The sequence below is a fragment of the Kogia breviceps genome, chromosome 14 (genome assembly GCF_026419965.1).
Source record: "Kogia breviceps isolate mKogBre1 chromosome 14, mKogBre1 haplotype 1, whole genome shotgun sequence".
Taxonomy (NCBI): Eukaryota; Metazoa; Chordata; class Mammalia; order Artiodactyla; family Physeteridae; genus Kogia; species Kogia breviceps.
Window position 1 is genome coordinate 4,545,908 of NC_081323.1, and position 21,675 is coordinate 4,567,582.

The following is a 21,675-nucleotide window of genomic DNA, read 5'->3' on the forward strand; positions in this document are numbered from 1 at the left end:
TTCTGTTCCCAACAGTTCAGTATTTCACTATTACTGAGGGAGGGAGACACAAGAGGGAAGAGATATGGGAACATATGTATATGTATAACTGATTCACTTTGTTGTAAAGCAGAAACTAACACACCATTGTAAAGCAATTATACTCCAATAAAGATGTTAAAAAATAAAATAAAATAAATATCGTTTAATGTAGGGATTTTGGTAATGCCCTTAATCAGCATAAGGATATTTAAAACTATTTCTCTTTTGATAAGATTTTTTTAAAATTGTGAACGGGTGTGGATTTTATCAAAAGCTTTTTCTTCTTCTATGAGTCATACATCACATGGTGTTTCTCACCATATGTGAACGTGGCGAATGACATTTATAGATTTTTCTAATATTAAACACTTTCACATTATTGTGATAGACCCAATGTGGACATAATGCATGACCTTCTTACATACTATGTATTCCATTTGAAATATTAAAAAAAAATTTTATTGGAGTATAGTTGATTTACAATGTTGTGTAAGTTTCAGGTGTACAGCAAAGTGAATCAGTTATAGATATACATATATGTATACACATATACTTACATCCACTCTTTTCTTTTTTCAGATTCTTTTCCCATGTACACATACAGAATGTTGAGTAGAGTTCCCTGTGCTATACGGCAGGTTCTTACTAGTTATCTATTTTATATATTTGCTAATATTTTATTTAGGATTTTTGCAACCATGTCCATAAAACTAGGTTGTCCTGTAATTTCCCTTCCTCACACTGTCCTCAAAAAGGCTTCAGGGTCTCTCTCTTGTGAGGATCCTTTCCAAAACCGGGAGGAGGGGCAGGACCCTAGCAAGGTCTTCACGTGGACATCCATTTTTGTAAACATTGGAAATGTAAGCTATGTTAACATTAGTCATTTAGGAGACAGTCTCTTCCCATTCTTTCGCTGGTCCTTCTCCCTCTGGCTACCTTCTATCACTGCCTCTTGCTGTGAAGTGTTGGGATGGCCACAGGCATTCAGGGATCCAGCTTAAGGATCTGGGAATTCTTTTATTTAGTGAGATGTGTCCTTGAGTCTCGAAGCCACTTCCCTGTGTTGTTAAGTTATCACTGGCTGAGCGGGTGGGTGGCTGGCTTCCAGGAAGACTCTAGCCTCTCACTGGACTCCCTTACCACTGTCAGGACATGAAGGCACATGTCCTGAAGGTACATGAATTTGTCCTCTGGCACCAGTCACCAGAACCACAAGGGTAGAGAAGAGACAAGGCATGAGCTGCCCAGAGCTGGAGCTAATGTAGGAAATGTTGTTTCCCATCTCATAGCTTATAGGTGAAAGAAACTTAACAGAGGTTTTCCAAAGCTTGATTACAACCCGAAAAATGTATGACATTATAAGGAGCTGTGGAGCTGAAAAGAAACATTTCTAAATTATCAAAAGCCAAAAATACATTCAATCAACAAAGGTGAAAGAAAGACTGAATGGCTTTCCGTTCTTGCCATAGAAAAAGAAAATACAAAGTCTTTGTCTTATAAAGAGGCCATTGAAGCCTATACAACCCAAAAGATGCAGGAAGAAACCTGCTGTAGAAGATTCAAGCTGTTGATTAATAAAAATAGTATGTTCTGGATTTTGTAATGTGTGTAATATTTGTCGACTGTATAAAATTTGTAATTTCATATGATTTTTTTCTCATTCTCAATCAATATGTACTTTTATGCTAATTTTGAATTTTTGTCTAAATTTGCACCCTTTTTCTTTGGAGGGTCTCACAAGTTGAATAACCTTTAGGCTCCACAAAACCTGGATCTGCCCTGGGTGACAAAGGACTCACAGAGGAGCTGGGGGAGGAGGCCCTCTCCTCTTGCTCTTTGGAGGAATTTATGTGAAGTTGGAATGATCTGTTTCTTTAGACTTTAGTGGAGCTCCTCTGTAAAAACACCCCGGCCTGGGTTTTTTATTTGTTTGCTTTTTGTTTATTTGGGGGAGTGACTGTGGTAAACTACTGTTTGATTTCTCAGTTATAGAACTATTCGTGTATCTATGCAGGATCTGTAGTTATGTCCCCTTTTCATTCCGAATATTATTCATCTCCCTCTCTTCTCTTCTCTCCCCATCCACCCACTATGCTGCTCTGTTCTTTCTTTCTTTTTCTGATCAGTCTTACCAGAGGTGGATCCAATTTATTGGATGAACTTGGGCCTTGTTGATTCTGTCTTTTGAAGCTTTGTTTTCTACTTTATTAATGTCTGCTTTTGTTTCCCTTATTATCTCTTTCTTTTTACTTTCTTTAGGCTTATGCTGTTTCTCTTGCTCTAACTTTTTAAGTTGGATAAGTATCTTGAATGTTCAGACTTTCTTCTTTTAGATGTAAGCCTATAAGCGTTCCTCAAAGTCTTGCTTTCTTCACATTTCACGTGTTTTCATAGGTACTATTTTCACTTTGGGCTTAGCTCTAATTTCTGTTTTTTATTTTATTTTATTTTGATTTCTTCATTGAGTGGTTCAGAAGTATTTTAAATTTCCAAACACAGGACTTTTTTTTTTTTTCCCCTTTGCGGTACGCGGGCCTCTCACTGCTGTGGCCTCTCCCGTTGCGGAGCACAGGCTCCGGACGCGCAGGCTCAGCGGCCATGGCTCACGGGCCCAGCCGCTCCGCAGCACGTGGGATCTTCCCGGACCTTCCCGGACCGGGGCATCGGCAGGCGGACTCTCAACCACTGCGACACCAGGGAAGCCCGGGACTTTTAAAATTGTTTTTTATTTCTTTTAATTTAGTTGCAGAAGTATCACCTGTATGGTACCAAATCTTTGAATTTGTTGAGATTTATTCTATGGCCTCATATAGAGTCAGTTTTTGTAAATGTTGCATGTGTGCTCAAAAAAAAGTGTGCATTCTCTAATTGTTGGGCACAGTAATCTATATATATATAGATAGATTATATATATATAATCTATCTATATATATATATAGTCGTGTATATTCTTACACAACACACAGATGTACACACATGTATATGTGCACACGTGTATAAAATGAATTACATCTACTCACTGTTTTTTAAATCTTCTGTATCATTACTAATCTTTTGTCTGCTTGACCTAATTGAAAGGGTTGTGCTAAAATCTCTCATTATGATGATGGATTTTTCAATATCTCCCCATATAGCAATTTTTGCTTTGTATATTTTGATGCTGTGTGATGGTCACATCTTCCTGGCAGATTGGACCTTTTATGGAGAGACCTCTATCCTTAATAATGCTTTTTATAGTAAATCCTATTTTATCTGGTTTCAGTTTTCTTTTATTTTGTATTTGGTAAGGATTTTCAATCCTTTTACTTTCACCTTTCTGTGTCTTTAAGCTTCAAGTATAAAAGTAACATATAGGAGGAGTTTTAAAAATCCAATTTGATAATGTCTGTTAACTGGCAAGTAAATGAGATTTGTTTTTATCATATTTTTGTTTTCTACAAATTGTGCTTTTTATGCTTTTTTCCTACTGTCTTGTCTTTTTTTTTTTTTTTTTTTTTTCGGTATGCGGGCCTCTCACTGTTGTGGCCTCTCCCGTTGCGGAGCACAGGCTCCGGACGCGCAGGCTCAGCGGCCGTGGCTCACGGGCTTAGTTGCTCCGCGGCATGTGGGATCTTCCCGGACCAGGGCACGAACCCGTGTCTCCTGCATCGGCAGGCGGATTCTCAACCACTGCGCCACCAGGGAAGCCCTGTCTTGTCTTTTTTTTAAATTAGGTGTTTTTTTTTTTTTAATAAGGTTGGGTTTACTTATTCCTATTACTTTTTTTTCTTTCTTCTGATTTAGAAGTTATATGATACTTCTATTATTTTAGTGGCTACTTCTGAAATTATACCATCTTAATACCTTAATCCTTTTCCTGATAGTGCAAGGAGTTTAGAACATTAACCTAATCATTCATCTTCTAAATTACATGCTACTGTTTTCCAGTATTTTAGTTGATGTCCTTCTTTTTAAACTCCACAAAATTATAGATCATCAGTTTATTCACTTTTTTTGATTAAATTTTCAAGTTCTTTGCTCATTATACCTTCTTAAAAATCACACCTTCCTTCATCACAAATTCCTTTGCATACAATATCATTTCATATAGTGGTAAACACTCTCAGTATTGCTTATCTGAAAACGTCTTTGTTTCATCCTTGATCTTGAAAGGTTGTTTGGCTGGGTGCAAAAAAAAAAATCTAGGTTGATGGCTCTTTTCTCTTCTTTTTCTCTTTGGTGTTCTGAAGATTCAAGTGTTGATTTATTTTTACTAATCCTGCTTGGTACTCACTGTCCTTGCTGGTACCAATATTTGGTGTCTTTTATCACTTCTGGAAAATTATCAGACAATTTTTCTTCACCTATTGCTTCTCCTATAACTTTCCTTTCTCTCCTTCCAGAAGACAGTACTTAGGCTTTCTCACTGTAGCTGCTATGTCTCTTAACCCCTTTTTTAGTTTTCAGCCCCCTCTCTTTCCTGAATTTTGGGTAATTTCTTTACATCTATTTTCCAGTCCACTAATTCCCTTTTCAACAGTATCTAATCTACCCCATGATCTAAGTGCTAAGTTTTTATATAAACAATTATATTTTTTTATTTCTTAAAGTTCCATTGATTCTTTTTTCAAATCTGTTTGGTCATTTTTATAGGTTCATGTCTGTTCATTTTTTTTTAATTCCATGTTTTATTTCATTAAACATTTCATACATATTTTTCTTTATTTTGTGATAGTAACTGCAATATCTGATGCTCTTGGGATGTAAGCTTTTTATTTCTGCGAACTCTTACTCCATAGTGGGTTGTTTACTTGTGTACTCGGTGATCTTTAATTGGAAACTCATGGAAATCTTTGGAACCTAAAATGATCATGCTTTTCTCAAGAGAACATTCAAATTTGCTTCTCCCAGGAGTCAAGGGGCACTAGCAACCCCCTAAATCCTGGTTTCCCACAGCCTCAGTGCTGACACTGATTTTTGCTCTCAGGAGAGTTTCCACAGGTCCCACTTCAGCTCATTTTGGGGACCAGAGAACTCAGAGGCTTCCCTACTTTCTGAAAAATTATGCTTTACATCAAATCTAGTTGTGCATAGGGAGGGTGTCCCTCAGAATATTCAGACTCACACTGCAGAATCAGGATGCCAGTTTCCATTTTCTAAAGATCACACTTGCTGCTCCATGGAGAATGGATTATAGGGGGCAGAGTGGATTCTGGAGAAACAGAGACGGACCAAGGTCAGTCTTTCAGGTGAGAAATGATGGCTTTACCCAGAGTGGTGGCAGTGAAAATGGGCAAAAGGGTATGAATCCAAGTTAGTGGAGTATCTGCTTAATAACTTGTGCCTCTTTATTTATAGGTATTTCACAATCACACACAAAAATGTGTGTTTAGCCACAAACTTTCATTAGCTTGTAATTTCTCTTCCATTGTTCATATGTTAGATTTGCAAAAAGTGAAAAGTTTGATCATATCCAGTGTGACCAAATGTGTAAGGACATAGATACTTTCCTGTACCATTGGTGGACGGTAAATTGAAATGGCATTTTGGGAGGGCAATTAGGTCAAATCCATCAAGACGTTAAATGCACATACGATTTCTTTGTATGACACCCACAAAACTTATACCAAGCTACATTAAAAGGATGTCCAACATATTGTTGTATGTTAAAAAACTGACCACAATCTAAATGACCATCTACAGAGAATTGGTTAACTAAATCAAGATTCATCTGTATAATGGAATACTATTTTGTCTTTTCCACAAAGGGATAAGTCTAAGGTGGAAAGATACCTGTGATAACTTAAGTGTAAAAAGCAAAATGCAGAACGATGTGTATAGAAAGACTGCATTCATAAAAAAATTTCAATAGCCAAATAAAAAACATATACATTTATATGCGGCGGTCGGCATGAACGCATTTTGTGGGAGGATGCACAAGAGACTGTAAAAATGATTCACTTTGGAGGGAGCAACCAGGGCTTCAGGGTAAAAGGCAACTTTCACTTTTCATTTTACAACTTTTTTATACATTTTGAAAATTCCACTGCAAGCCACATATTGCTTTTGTTTGAAGAGATTAGCCTGTTTTTATTGGACTCTTCTTGATTAGAGCACCTGCTTTTCCTGGTTATTACATCCCCTGTTTGTGCCACTTCATCATTTCCTCGGGTTCTTCCTTCAAAGACCGTGAACATGTCTTAGTCCCTCCAGTCCTAAAAGGCCAACCTTCCTCAAAGATTTCCGAAACCCATTATTAAGTTAAAAACATAGATTTCCTATAATATACATAGGACAGTCCCATTTTTGTTTAAAAATATTGAATAAATGCAGGCATGTGTGTGTGAAAAGAAGAAAAGTCTAGAAAGATTTATTCATTCATTCAGCAAAAATTTATTGTGTGCCTGCCATGGGCCAGATATTGTTGTGGAGCTGGAGGTTCAAAGGGGACCAGGGTCCCTGTGCTTGGGCTCTCTTGACAACCCAGACTCTAGAATCCAGAGGGTAACATGTACCAGCAGGTTAATGGCAAGGCACTTTGCATGAGGTGATGGGTGTGAGCTTTTACATCACCTTCATGCTTTTCTGTATCTTCTGATTCTTTATTTTGCCCTCTGTATGGCATGAAAGAACTTACATAAAAATAATAATTAAGCCATAAAACACAATCTCTCTATCGCTTTGGTCTTGTCTCTCTTCTCCAAACCCCTGCACCCATCTGTGCAATCGTTGAGACACTGATACTAAACCATTTTTCATTGTGTATGTGTATATCAAATTTAAGTGGGCATCTTGTGTTGTATCTGCCACCCTACTTATATACAACCTGCCCCCTGGCACTCCTGCATCTCCCTGGGTGGTCCTCCTCGGCCCCTGCCTGGCCCTTCCCGTGGGGCTGCTTTCCTTGGGATTCTGCCTCTGGCTAACTTTGCCCTCTGTCCTCACCCTGCGCGTGCCTTGTAGACAGATGTGCGGCCCCAGCCAGCTCCTCATGACAGGCGCTTCCTGGATGTCCCGTCAGCTCCTCAAACAGCACACCTCCAAAACGGAACTCTCCCCAGGTCTCCATCTCAGGAATGGCACCACCAGCCCCCCTCCGCCGTTTCCTGGCTGAGAACCCGCATAGCCACGACACCTTCCCCCCTGCCTTCACCCCGCATCTCCGCAGCCCCAGGCTGGCTTTCCCATCTCCAGCACCTACTCCTCAGCATCCCACTTCCCCAGCCTCACCTCTACACCTGGGATTGGAGGTGGTCTCCCACGGGTCACCTGAAGCCCCTCCTTCCCCTTCGCGACATACACTAGATCATCCTTAACACAAGCCAGCAGGGCCTTAGCGCCTTGGTCCCCAGCCACCGACAGCAGTTTGGCCACATCTGATTGCTCCTGTCCTATAATTGGGTCGACGTTTCTCTCCAAACCAACGAACTCATTTTCACTTATTTTTAAAGATAACCTATCCTTGTATGCGTTAGCCTCATGCTAACAAAATCCCAGGCTGGATGTGTCACTTATCCAGCTGAGTCGAAATAGACATGTAACTGCTCAGATGTAAACTGTCCATCACCTACGCCTGGAATCCCCCGCAGTGCCACCCAGGTAAGCACGGGGCCCTTGGGAAAGCACTGCCTTTCAAAACGCCCACCTGCTCTCCGCCCCCGCACCGCGGCACTCCCTCTGCTTGAAGGCCACTCCCCGCTGCAACCCCCCCCACCCCCCCCACCCCCGTGCGTGCGAGCAGGCCTCCCGTGGAGCTGCCGCTGATGACGTGTGGCTCGCCGGCTGCTGGTTCACACCTCCCTGCTACCTCCTCAGCCTCTGCCCGAGGAGCCCGAGGGCAGCGAGGCTCCCCCTGGAGGCCCCCTCCTTGTACCTCCCTTCAGCAAACCGGACCAGAACACCTCCACTTATCCGCTGGGTCCTGTGTCACCGAGCCTTCGGGGTGGCCCTGGCTCAGAGCATCAGGCCCTGAGCCCTTGTCGAAGCATCTTTGCCACCCCGTGGTCAGGCACATGCTCTGTTGTGCAGAGAGCAGGGGCTGTGTGTGCCTTCGGAAGGAGAGTGGCGTTTCCAGGTAACAGAGCTGGTTCGCAGTCTGGGCCTTTCCACCAACCGATTTGCGTGATGGAAGCTAGACACTGAGAGACTCTTTTTCGGAGTCTCTGTTTGCTCGTCTGGAAAATGGGGGGGGGGGCAATCTCAATACCAACGCCAAAGGCTCGGTGTGAGGACCCAGCGGATAAGTCATCATGGGCTTTGCAGCCTCTAGAGCTTCACAGAAATGGGCACCTTGTTATTAGGGTGGTAACAAGATGCCCGACGGTTAATCCGCTGTGGTGCTTATCCCACCAGCGCTGCTGCTGCCCCTCGGTGAGCCGCGTGCTCTCTCCCCGGGGTAAGAACGCAGCCATCCAGGGTCGCAAGGGAGGGCAAGAATTACAAGCCTGTTTAACATTTAGGAAGCCTGCGCATTTTCCTGTACCTTGTCTGCAACACTTACGCCAATATTTGCGTCTTGGGGATTCTATTTGTATGGTAATTTACAATAGGGTTCGGACTTGCAGCCGGCCTTTCTCCCGAAACTCCAAAAGCACATTAATTTTCTAGACAGTAAAATAATGCCGTAATTAAATGTTACCATTTCTTTTAAAATAAAAGCCAGTAACTCCCAACAAAATGGGTTTTTCGAAACATGATGAAGGTTTTCCCTCAAAATCGCACTCTAGGGAAATTCCTTATTTCGAATGTATGGAAGAGACCACGAACTTAATCAAAACACAGTGCAAGAAAAATTGACTTGTTAAATGACAATAATTTTCTCGCATTTAAAATCTCCGTGCCTCGTGTCATGGCTGACCCAAAGGCCCCCCGGCATGCGTGTTTGGGGAAAGGCCCCCCGAGGAGCCACGACGGTTGGATTCACTGTTGCTGAAGCTTCCCAGATGCCCTTTCTCGCGGTTCCAACTGGAGTGTTTGCTCTGCGTGGCAAACTTCTTCGAAAGAAGAAGGAAAGGAGGCGAGGCTAGGGGAGCCCGTGACCCTCGCCCTTCGGCCTCCAAATACGTCCTCTCTGCAAGCGGAACCCAAGACCTCCCACGTGGAAGGAAGCATGCGCCCCGGCGCTGGCCTTCCAGGGCCTCCGTCTTCGCCAAAGCCAAGGTGAACGGAGGGAGCCCGGGGGCCCTCGGCTGGAGGCCGGGTCTGGACGAGGCGGTGCCGGGTTTCACCCGGGGCCGCCCAACCGCCCCGGCCAAAGCTCAAGAGGGCCCCCTTGTGGAAGCTCCCGAGAACAGCCCCGCGAGTGATGCACTTCCCCCAACGCTGGGGCAGCTCCCCGGACCCCCGCCCGCGCGCGCACACACCGCTGGGCAGCTCTCAGACCCAAAGGCACTCAGTGGGGACCGACAGACTCCATCCTGCTCTCCTCGAAGTCTAAATAATTCTGGGAGACAAGAAGACTCTTGGGCCCCCCGGGCAAGACCTGGTGGAGAAGCAGTTCCTAAGGCCCCGTGAAGAGTTAAGCTCCTCAAGCTGCCGCCCCAAGTTCCCTACTCCTGCGCCCTTTTCCGGGAGTCTTCACCGCGATTACACAAACGTCTTCTTTCTTATTGAATGTGTCAAAACCTTGTGATCACCTCTGCCAAATTCCTGTTCCGTAGAACAATGGGAGCTTCAGTCTTCTGCCAAGAGAGCGAAGAAGGATTCGATCCAACGGGAGACTTCTAGACACACGTTCTGTTTAGCAAACACTGACTTGTAACTACATCCCTCAGGGCAGGCACCAGAATGTTCCGCGAGACCGCGCCAGGTTCAGAAGCCCGGAGAGATCTCACATTCTATCTCTCCAGGCCCCAAGTCCCCCTCGCCGCACCCCTCAAAGCACAGGGCTGAACGCCGGTGTCCACGGAGAGCACTGACCAAACTTGGTATAAATTAGGAACATCTAAGGGGTCAGCATGCAGATCTGGGGACACAGGCGTTCAAGCTGAGCGGAGGGGGCCTCGTCTCCAAGACACCAGAACATCTGGGTGAAAAGGGAAACACTTCCATCAATCACCCTGATGCCTTGGCTATTTGGAAACAGCTGGGCTTTGGCTGGAATTTTCCAGTTTTCGTCTGGGTGGAAGCCCCAGCCAGAGCGAGCGATAATTAGTATTGTCATGGGGCTGAAGGAGTTTTGATGTGAACGGTTTTTGTACTGGAACAATCCTAAACAAACAAACAAACAAACAAACAAGCCAGGCCTGGTGGGCTAGACTTTTGTCTTCCGAGCCCCCCATTCCTTTCCCATCCCGTGAGCGGTGCGTTTCCACTTCCATTAGCAGGAAATGCTCAACACAGGCCACGGGGAGATAGCTACACGGTCAGCCACTCCCCTTGACAAAATGTTTTCAATTTTGGAAACACAAACATAAAACAGTCCCCTTCTCCAAGTGGCACCAATTAAGTCCACCTTTTCCACCGACCCCCCCTGGTCCAGCCCAAGCTGGGACTTTTAACCCAGAACGGGGGAAAACACTGACAAACCAAGCTATGTCCCTTCCGTAGCCTTTCAACACACTGACATCCGAGTCTGAGGCCCTCCTGCGCCTCAACGGCTCAGAATCTGTTTTTTCCGGGCACGTGGTCCCTCCAGAATTCCTCAGGGCAACTTTAAACTCTGAGCTCACCAAGCAAAAGAGGGCACGTGTCACAGTCCTGGGATGCTGCGGGGCTGGGAGGTGGTGTGTACTTTCTTCTAGAGCACACCATTTCTGAGTTTCCCAAGAACGCAAAGTCTGTCCTGCCTCACACCCACGCCCCAGCCTTGAAGGCAAAGACTCTCCGATTAGATGGATAATGAGATTCAATTATGGCCAAATGAGGGACATATGAGGAATGTGAAGGCCAGCCATCCACACCAGAGGGGAAGTTTAGGCTCCTTAGAATTCAAAGTTTGTCTTCATATTTCTGTGATTTGCTGGCACTGTCATAGCGTGCCAATCTGTAACCCTCTCCCGGGAGTTTAAACGGAGACTCTGCGTGCCTTTTGTGCAATGGCTTCATTGGAGAGCACATCTTTTGCTGTAGCAACACAGTGACAGCTGCCATTTCAACAGCCGGTTTCTGAAGCTTGTTGGCGAAACATTCTGTGTGTGCTGTTGCACACCAGCCCATCTTGATTTGTAAAAGGCGGCCGCCTCTAATCAAGAGAGGTTATTTTTTGGGGGTGGGGATTTTTATTTAAATGTGCGTAAGCTTCCAAGTACAAACATTCTAGGTGCATTACCTCAAGCTAAGGATTTTGAAATAAACCAGAGGGTTTCAGCCTTTTGTTTGTCTGTTTTTAAGCAAGAGAACCCTTTTTTCAAAGCAGATCCTAATTAGCCAGCCTCCCAGTACATAAACCAGAGCAAATGGCGGAGGCTGCAGGGGCTAAAGCAGAAGGAGGGAGGCCAGAGTCCCACTCTCGGGAGTCTCCCCTTCTCTCCTGAAAAAAACACCTGTGGGCTTCAGAAAACAGCCTGAAACCTCTGGTGCAGCGAAATTTGACACACACATCCCATTCTTGAGCTGGAGCTATGCTTCCAGTACAGCAGCCGCCAGCCACATAGGGCCCCCGAGGCCCTGAAATGTGACCCCTCTAAACTGAGCTGTGCTGTGAGTGTAAATATATGCCCGATTTCGAAGACTTGTATTTGAAAAGGCATATAAAATATCTCATTACTAGTTTTCATACCTATTACATGTTGAATGTATTACATATACTATTAGGGGCTGGATAAAAATATCGTTAAAATTAATTTCACCTGCTACTTTTTAGCCTTTTTAATGTGTGACTCACAGTCTCTGTTTACTGAACAGTGCCGTGGAGCTCGATGGAACCTTCCTTGGGGGTGTAGAACCGTATCAGGGTCCTGGTTTGGCTGGGGCAGGTCCCAAGGGTCAAAAAGGCTATAAAGCCAAGGACCCAGCATCAGGTTCTTATGCCAGATCCGGCCCATCCTCAAAACTCTCGGCAGGACTTGATGCTCAGACTTAAATCTCCCTTTGCCTACTTCTCTTTCCTCTCTACCTGCTTTTGGATCAGTCAGGGTTCCCAGCCTGCTGGGAACTCCCTTACCGACTCCCCTTTCACCCTCAGCCAGATTCTCAGTGATCCCAACAGCTGCAAGCAAGCCTTCTCTTTCTCCACTTCCATTTCAAGCCTGACCCTAATAGCCACACGCATGATGGAAATCACCAGCCAGTTTTTAGGAGGAGAAACCTCAAGGGGGTGGGAGAAATGTCAACAAGGAATTCACGTGCATCGGTCTTTCGAAGCACAAGTCATTCATTCATCCGCTCAGCTAAAAGCAGCAATCACAACTAGCGCTTATTGAGTGTCTACTACGTGAAGGCGTTGTTCTAAGTGCTGTCCGTGTACTGACACAACAAATATTTATTTAGCATCCATCGGGCACTGTGCTAGGGGCTGGGGATCAGCAGGGAGCAAGAGAGATGAGGGCCTGTCCTCGTGGGAAGGAAAGGAAAGGAAAGGATAGGGAAGGAAAGGAAAGGAGAGAAAGGAAAAGGAAAGGAAAGGAAGAAGAAAAGGGGAAATGAAGGAAGGAAGGAAGAGAAAGAAAGAAAAGAGGGAAGGGAGGAAAGAAGGAAGAGGGGAAGGAAGAAAGAAGTTGAGGCACCTCGGGGGACACCTCAGTGGCAGTGAGCGCCCAGTACCTCCATCTTGGTTTCTAAATACTGTTCCCCGGTAAAAGGAACCCAGTCTCCTCGGAGAAATGGCTGATTCCAGGGCTGGGTCAGGAAAAGTACAAAATGAGCCTGGAAGATCTTCTAGTGCCAGAAAATGAGGACATGCTCAAAAAAAAAAAAAAAAAATGACAAGTGCATGTAAAAAGGACCCAGGAGCTATGTCGATGGAGCTCCCAATGGCCAAATCAGGGCCAATTTGAGCCACAAAGTAAATAATGACAGCAATGGATTGTAACCTATAAAATAAATATCCTTGAGTTCATAATAATAATTGAATAAAGAGATAAACAGGGAGAAGGGACAGTGCTTCCTTACAGCACAATTCCGATCAATAAATCCAGAAAGTTATAGATAAAACAATAAAAAATAAATAAATCCAGAAAGAATGATGGAACTAGAAAATGACCATTTGGAAAACACCACAGTAATAACTGTTGTAAGTAAGAATCGTCAATGGTCATCAAGAGATGCTAAAATTAGTGGGGGGAGTATAATGGAAAACAAGATATTTGCATGAACTCTAAGTATATCCCCATACGATAATTATTAATTACAAAGAGGAAAGGAGTAATTTAACAGTGGAGAAACCTGGCAGACACCTCCTTAAGCAAGTGGTCGAAGTTAACGTCACCAGCGTTGTGGGACAAACTGACATCTCAGTACCTCCTGAAGCAATGACTGAGAGGGGTACAACATTGCTTCCTTGGGGCTCCTACCAAAACTGCCCAAGCTGAGTTTAATCATGAATAAACATCGGAAACCCCAAACCGAAGAACACACTTCAAAATAGTTGGCCAGTACTCTTCAAAAGTGTCAAGGGGGCTTCCCTGGTGGCGCAGTGGTTGAGAATCCGCCTGCCGATGCACGGGACACGGGTTCGTGCCCCAGTCCGGGAAGATCCCACATGCCGCGGAGCGGCTGGGCCCGTGAGCCATGGCCGCTGAGCCTGCGCGTCCGGAGCCTGTGCTCCGCAATGGGAGAGGCCACAACAGCGAGAGGCCCGCGTACCACAAAAAAAAAAAAAAAAAAAAAAAAAAAGTGTCAAGGTTGTGAAAGACATAAACCAAAGAAGCATCTCTGATTGAAGGATACTAAAGAGATGTGACAACTAAGTGTGATGTGTGATCCTGGATTGGATCCTGGACCAGAAAGGAGACGTTACTGGGACAACTGGTGAAATCTGCATAGGATTTGTAGACTAATTCTAACATGGGATCGGTGTTGATTTCCTGGTTTTGATCATTGTACGATATATCTTTGCAAGATGTTAACCTTTGGGGAAACCAGGTATACTAGAGCTCTTTCTACTGCTTTGGCAAAATTTCTGTAGGTCTGAACTGATATCAACTTGAAAAGTCAAAAAAATAAAAGTAAATACAAAACAGCAAGCAGGTAAGTAATTGAGAGAGGTGATGAGTGCTGCACAGGTGAGATGGGAAGGGGAAAATAGCAGAAGGGAATGTCTGATGTCAGCCTGCCGGGAAACACCAATTATGCTGAGACCCCAGTGAGTGGAAAGCACCCAGCTCAAAGCAGAGTGAGAGGTGCTCTGGCCGAGGAACAGCATTGCAACAGCCCTGAGGCAGGCAAGAGTTTGCTGTTCACCCCTAGGAACACACAGTAGAGAATTATGCGGGGGGGGATCTGATGTACGGCCCTGGAAAGACAGAAAGACAACCGATGTTGAAGGGCCCTGGAGATCATAAGGAAAAGCGTGGAATGTTACTCCGAGTGTGTTAGGCAGTTTCTGGCCATCGTGTAAATTTCCTTTGAGACACTTAACGATTCTTTGAAATTATAATCCATAATGGGACTGCTTGATTCATGCCAGCCTCTCCGAGAGAACAGGAACTCCGGCCATCACGGGCCGCTATACAAAGGCATGTAACAGCCACGCAAGGTTCATGTGGGGGAGGAGTAGACGGACAAAGGTTAGGGTGCTGGGAGACCTGGGTGGCCCTTGGTATCAGTTGTGAATTGAATTGCGTCCCCAAAAACATATGTTCAAATCCTAACCCCCTGGTACCTGTGAATGTGACCGTATTTGGAAACAAGGTCTTTACAGATGTAGATGCAGTCATATGGGATCAGGGTGGACCTGAATCCAGTGACTGGTGTCTTTATAAGAGAAAGAGGAGGGAGGTTTGGATACAGAGCTGCAGCTACACAGAGAAGAAAGACGGCCCTGTGACGACAGAGGCAGAGATTGAAGGGATAAGCCAAGGATGCTTGGAACCCCCAGAACCTGGAAGAGGCAGGAAGGACCCTCCCCCAGAGTCTCAGGAGAGAACGCGGGGCCCTGCCCTTGATTTCAGACTTCTGGTCTCCAGGCTGTGAGAGAATAATGTCCTGCTGTTTTCAGTCCCCCAGTCTGCTGTCCTTTGTGGTGGTGGCTCCAGAAGGCACAGCCGTGAGGGGAAGTGAGGCGTTAACCTCCGTCTCTCCCTCTTCCTTCTGTGCACCCCCTCAGGCTATTGACCATGGTTACTTATTAAATAGTCACTTATTAAATATTATTTACTTAAAGTATTACTTAATTTTTTAAAATCCAGTTCAGACGAAGCCCCTTTTAAAACTCAGTCTTGTCCTTGGCAATGTGGGCTGTGAAAGCACAATTCTGCTACGGTAACTGCAGCTGCTTTTTAACACCCTCTAAAATCGCCGCATAACCGCTGGAATAAGAAATGCTCACCACTGCACCTAAAATCACCTGGCACACCTCCCAGGACCTCAGAACAAGCCAATTAGGATAGAGGGGGGAAAAAAAAAACAAAAAACAGTTGTTTTCTTTTGCTTTTTGCCCCTACAAGAAAGGCATCTGAAGCCCTGATTATTTCTCCATCAGCTCTGGCTACAAACCCCATGTCTTTTCTCCACCCCTCCACCCCCGCCATTGATTCAGACCTACGCTTTTCATGTTCTTTGAAGAAAACACGGATGGTGGACCTGGGTGTAAATCTTCTCCCAAGGCTCCATGTTTCATCTGGAAAATGAAGATAATCACATCCATCTAATAGAAGTGTTGTGAACAGGAGATAAGAAAAGGGAAGTAGATAAGAAAAGGGCAGATATTTTTTATTCCACTTATACAAAATATCCAGGATAGGCAAATCCATAGAGACAGAAAGCAGACTACTGGCTGCTAGGGTTTGAGAGCAAAGAGGAGTGGAGAGTGACTGCTAATGCATACAGAGTTTCCCTTTGGGGGGATGAAAAATTCTGGAACTAGACAGAGCCGATGTTTGCATAGCCTGGTGAACATCTTAAATGCCACCGAATTTTAATTGTATGCTTTAAAATGGTGACTTTAATGTTAGGTGTATTTTACCATATTTTATTTGTTAATTGGATAAGAAGCATCTGCCTGCGGTAGGGTGGCCAAGTCTCTCCACCCTCTGAACCTCAGTTTCTTCATCTGCAAAATGGGGGCACTGACTGAACCTGGACCATGGGCAGTTGTGCAGTTGACACCTGCTGGTCCATAGGTATGGCCAGCACCTGGAAGCACTCCATCGGTGCACTGACAGGCTGCCTTCCCCGGGATTCCTGAGTGAGACAACCTCTGCTCAAGACAGACTCCGAGGTCTCCCTCCCCCCTAAGACCCCAGGCAGGTTCCACACGATGTTTGCCCTGTAGCCTGCTCCTGGCATTCTGACTCATGATCATACCACAGGCTGGAGCAGATCATATTTTAAACCCCAGTAGCCTGGTCTGAGCAATTCGACGCTCTGGATTTAATTCTGCAGGTAATTTGAATGATGCGATCTAATTTCAAATGTCCTGCTCTTATGAGTGCAAAAGCAGCATAATTTTTAATTAGTGGGTAAACAGTAAATAATGGATGGCGGTAAGTGGACACCACTGTTAATTAAAAATCCATGGTTGATAAAAATCAATTTGGCCCACGCATTTAACTCAGTCTATCAGGTCCCCAGGAAAAGTTGTGCACGCCGGCCCACAGCACCATCCGCTTTCAGCTGTGGTTCCCTGAGCTCAGACTTTTCTAGGGGAGAAAAGAGGGAGAGAAAGGAAAGAAAAACTATAAGCTACCTCCAAAGCTGGGACTGGAAACATTTCATGTGTTCATTTCTAATCGGTTGGTTTCACTTTTGCAATCTTGAAGTTGAAGCTTCAGCCGAGAGGCAAGTGTCACGCTCCACTCGGGTTATTACAAAGAAGGGCTCCAGTTGTGTTTTGTGTTTTGCATGTACATGTTCTGAATATGGTGAGATTTCACCGTATCTCTTTGTCTCCTGACTTAATTAAATCCCAATTTCTCGCAGAAAAGCAAGACAAACTAAAACACACTTAGCTGGAACATACTATCTCAGGATTCGTGTCAAAATGTGACGTCGTGAAGGCGACATCTCTTCGAGGTGCCTTCAGAGGGAGTACCTGGGGGAAAGGCTCGTTTCCTTTTGAACAGAAAACATTTCCTCGAGAAACCAAGCTTTGTGGAAACAGAGCCAATGTCACATTCGGGGCCTGTTCGCGGTTTTGCTCTGAGACATAAGCTTGATTTTCCTACCAGGCAAATAACACCCACCCCCTTTTGACCTTTTACTTCCCTTTGCTCCCATCCATTCCCCAAATCAACACTCGCACTGTCAAGCTTCACTGACGACCAGTGATGTTCAAATTAACCCTCAGAATTGGATCCAGGGGACCCAGAGGGTCCGGGTGAAGTTGATTTCAGGAGCACAAGAAGGTGTGAGCCGTGGACGCGGATGCATGTACGTCCCGGCTCAGCATTCCCGACGGGGCCGTGCTGGGCGTTTGGCCCGACGGGGATGCCCACCCATCCACCCCAACATGCTGGCTCTGGTCCCCAAAAGGCTAGATGTGCCCGAGTTAACACAGAACCACTCTTTCAAGACTCCCCTTGGCGTGGACTCACCGCAGAATGGCCCTGAGAGCCCTCGGGCAGCCCAAGTGCCCACTGTCCGTGGGGACACCACAGCCCTGGTACATTGGTTGTTTATTTTCATCTCTCTTATTTGTTTAAAGCCTGTAAAGCAGGTGTAGGATACAGCAGGACTATACAGGGACCCAGTGCTACACAGGATCTTTACTCATTCCTTCACTGAGCCCCGCCCCCGGCCTGCAAGGCAAAAAGAGCCATGGCTAAGCCGTCAGGCCAGAGCCCATGGCCTGGCTCGGAGCCCGGCTCTGTAACCAGGGGCAGCCTGGGCCCCAGGCCAGCTGAGCCCGGGTCGCCCAGCCCGTGGCTCTCCCCATCAGAGGCAGCGGATGCCAACACCATGTCCTGGGATCGCTGCAACGGTGGGCTAACGTATACAAATGTAAGAGAATCTAATAAGAACGCACGGAGCTGGTCCTGAGTGAACAGGAGCCACTGACGCCTCATCGTGGTTCCCGTCGGTGTCACTCCCGTTTTCGCAGCTGGGCCCTGGGGACCCCGAGCGTCTCCCGGTGAGACCCCAGACCCCCAGGAAGGTGGGGAATCCGCCGTGAGAGGCCGAGGTGGGCAGAGAGCTTGGGGGCCACGGGCCCGGTCAGACGGCTTCGAGGGGGCAGGGCGGGGACCCCAGCCTCCCTGGCCGGACTGCCCTTCCTGACCCTCACAGGACCACGGTCGTGTGTGCTGGGGGGTGAGCAGCAGGGGGCACCATGCATTCACTCCTCAGAGCCCACACGCCCTCCTGGGCCTCCTGGAGCGGCCCAGCAGGTCTCTCCCGCTGCCTGCCATCTCCGCCAGGCCCCCGCGCCCCCCGACCCACTTCAGCCACAGGCGTGGTGGCAAGCAGCGCCCGCGGAAGGCCCGCTGCAGGAGCGGGGCCGGCGGGTCGAGGCGGCCGCCCCTGAGCGCAGCCTGTTGCTGTGACGTCTGGATGCTGCTCTTCACCAGGCTTCCCATACGTCCCGCCGTATGGGCTGCGTCAAGCCCGACTCTCTGAGCGGGGATGTCAGTTTCTAGGGGAACTGCTGCTCTTTAGCAGCTGAAGGCCCTGGAGGTCTCACCTCTGAGCCGCTCCTAGAAGTGAAGATCCCACGGCCAGGCCTGGCGTGTCTCCACGAGACGAGCCCGTGTGGAGAGGCCGGGGACCCCGGGCCTGCCCCACTGCTCACAGCCTCCTCCCTGAGGCCTCCGAGCCCTGCCCTGGCCCCGCTGCCGGCCTCACGCCTCAGCCTGACCCCACCACACGCATCCCGAGCGAGTACCACGGTGATCCGGGGCCGGCCGGGTCCCACACGTGGGGATGGACGACACCCGGGCCTGGCGCCGCGGAGGGACCACGAAGCGAGTGGCCACAGGCGGCGGGTGCAGGGCCGGCGGCTCCAGGGGCAGAGGTCAAGCAGAGCCTGGGCTCCTGGTGGGAGGGGGTGGGAGTCCCACCGTCCGGCCCCTCTGAGCCCAGGCTGCCTCCCGTCCTGGGTGCAGGGCCCACCCGCGACTGCCCGGCGGCACTCTGCCACGGCAGGCGGGCGCGCACAAGGCAGATGAGCCCCGAGGCTGACTCGAGGCGCCCCGATCTGGCGAGCCCCTTGCTGGCCGGGCAGGTGAAGAACCAGGGTGTGCTGGGACCGCTGACCCGGGTCCGTCTGCTTTGCAGCCCACACTGCAGAGGCAGCCGGGATGGCAGAGGGTAGCCGCCTGCGCTGGGGACCACGCTGCCAGCGGCTCCTGCCCAGCAGAGCGTCCGTCACCGCACTGCTGCCCCCACGCCTGGACGGGCCCTGGATCTCCACTGGGTAAGGCCCCGCTGAGGTCACACTGACCACAGGCCCCTGGGCTTGGAGGCTTCACACACCCCGAGCCTCAGTGTCCCATATCTGTGAAACGGGCACAATTCGTGCAACGGTCCAGAGGCCCGCCAAGCACGTGCTTGCCTGTCGCCCTCCCCAGGGTGAGCCTGGCAGCTCGGGCCTGTGTCGGGCATCCTGCCCCAGCCACAGACAGCAACTGGATGAAATGCACTGGTCCCACACGCTGAGCGCCTGCTGCGCAAACACATTGAGGAGCTGGTGTGAGCCGGGTGCAGGGGCAGCTGCGGCGGAAACAAGCCCTAAGCATAGAAATAAGTGACAAACTTGAGACGGTGAAAGACGTAAAATGGAGGATGTGAGAGTGAGTGGCCTGGGAGGGCTCTTTTGAGGGCGGTCGCAGAAGGCTTCTCGGAGGTGGTGACATTCAGTCGAGATCTGAAAGGAGGAAGGAGTCAGCCATCCAGGCAGCCAGGGGCAGAGCCGGGCAGAGGCAGCAGCTGGTGCAAAGGTCCTGAGGCTGGAAGGAGTAGGCCAGAGAGGGCCCAGGGGTCCTGCCTGCCCCTCGAATTCTCCTTCTAACCTGACAGGCTCACCTGACCTTTCAGAGGCCCCGGTGCTGCTCTGGGGCGATAGGCTTTGTGCTCTGCCCTCATCTGCGGGGCAGCCAGCTGGGTCCTCCCTCCCAGGGTCAGGGAGAAGGAAGACAGTGTCCTCCTCCACACCTAGTACATCCCCGCCTCCCCAGCCGGCCCCTTGGGCCAGTCCCATTCTGGGGTCAGGGACTGGACTTTCCATGTCCTGCACGCACCTCCCGAGGTCAGGGAAAAATCCAACTGCCAAACATCTGCTAGCGCACTGCGGGAGGAAGGGGACTTGAGTTCTGCAAAGATGCTCTGGATGCACTCCCAGGCTCTGCCCCCTCCTCGACTCCACAGGCCAGGTGGGGTTCCTGCACCACTGGCCGGGGTCACTCTGAGACAGAACTGAGACATGGGGAGGATGGGGACTGGCTGCAGGCTGTTCCTGCCCCAAGACAACAGCATTCCAGATAGTTCTAGAAACTTCTAATACTTTCTTCCTATAAAGTCCCCCACTGTACCCTTCAGACAGGCTTTGCTGTTTTCCGGGAGTAGTGCAGGGAAAGCCCCCGAGTCGGGGAACCGTCGGGCTGTCTGGTGTGACCCGCTGCGTTCCTTGGGGCAAATCTTCCTACCCTCGGGCACGTGAGTCACCTCTCTCCATTTTTAGCTACTGCCTGGACAGGTACTTCCTTATGATTTTTCTTTAAACCAACTTGCTTTTGTTGGTGTAAATATATTCATGCATTTTTACAGCTTTATTGGGGGATAACTGGTTTACGGTACAGGTTTACAGCACTATGATTATTTTTAAAGGAAGTGTAACATCACTACAGCTACGGTCAGCTGAGCCACTTGCCATAAATAGGAGGTAACCATAAAAAGAAAGTCAATGAAAACAAAACAACATCATTAAATTTTCACCTGATTCGCTGCCTGCCTAAGGCCCTGAGTCTGTTCACTTTGGGAGAAAAGGGAGATTGGTGTTAAAGACACATGAACTCCAACCGAGACTCTTTCCTTAATATCACCAGAAAGACTGAAAGAAAAGGGCGAGTGAGAACCTACTTCTTCTGCTCCAGCAGCGCTGGTATGAAACATTTCGAGAAAATAACAGCACGGGTGGCACCTGGTTAGCGTAACATTGTGCAGGGGGTACCTGCCTGCTCTTTTTCCCCAGGAACTTGTCCACCATCCACCCCAAGCCAGGGTGTGATTGGGGGTCTAGGAGTCATGGTTTCATCGCCAGCGGAACAGGGTCAGGGCCAGCCTGACGCCTGGCTTTGCAAATAAAGTTTTATTGGCACCCAACCACGCCCACCATGTACATACTGTCTCTGGCTACTTTAGCTCCAGAACCACGATCCTGAGTAACTGCCACAAAGACAGAAACACTTATTATCTGACCCTTCACTGGAAAAGTTCGCTGGTCTAGATCAACAAGCCTGTCACAGATGTGGGTGAAATGTGGTGGCAGGGGGCCCGTCAGCTTAGCCAGCGGGGAGACAATGTAAGCACCCATCATTCACGATTCACTCAGCGAGGACCAGGGCTGGGGGGTCCAGTGTGTGCCAGGCCCTGGACCAGGTGCCAGGAATCCAACGGGGAGAGAACAGGCAGGACCCTGCCCCC

General features: G+C 48.0%; 1 protein-coding gene across 1 annotated transcript in view; it reads left to right on the forward strand.

The window, feature by feature from the left end:
• The window catches only part of APCDD1L (APC down-regulated 1 like), a 43,901-nt gene that overhangs the window by 15,579 nt on the left and 6,647 nt on the right, over positions 1 to 21,675 (forward strand). Inside the window, exons 3-7 of the mRNA XM_059037519.1 lie at positions 7,590 to 7,599; positions 7,816 to 8,003; positions 9,135 to 9,301; positions 18,829 to 19,071; positions 19,312 to 19,450. Coding sequence (XP_058893502.1) covers positions 7,590 to 7,599; positions 7,816 to 8,003; positions 9,135 to 9,301; positions 18,829 to 19,071; positions 19,312 to 19,450 — 747 coding nt within the window. The remainder of the gene's footprint in view (positions 1 to 7,589; positions 7,600 to 7,815; positions 8,004 to 9,134; positions 9,302 to 18,828; positions 19,072 to 19,311; positions 19,451 to 21,675) is intronic.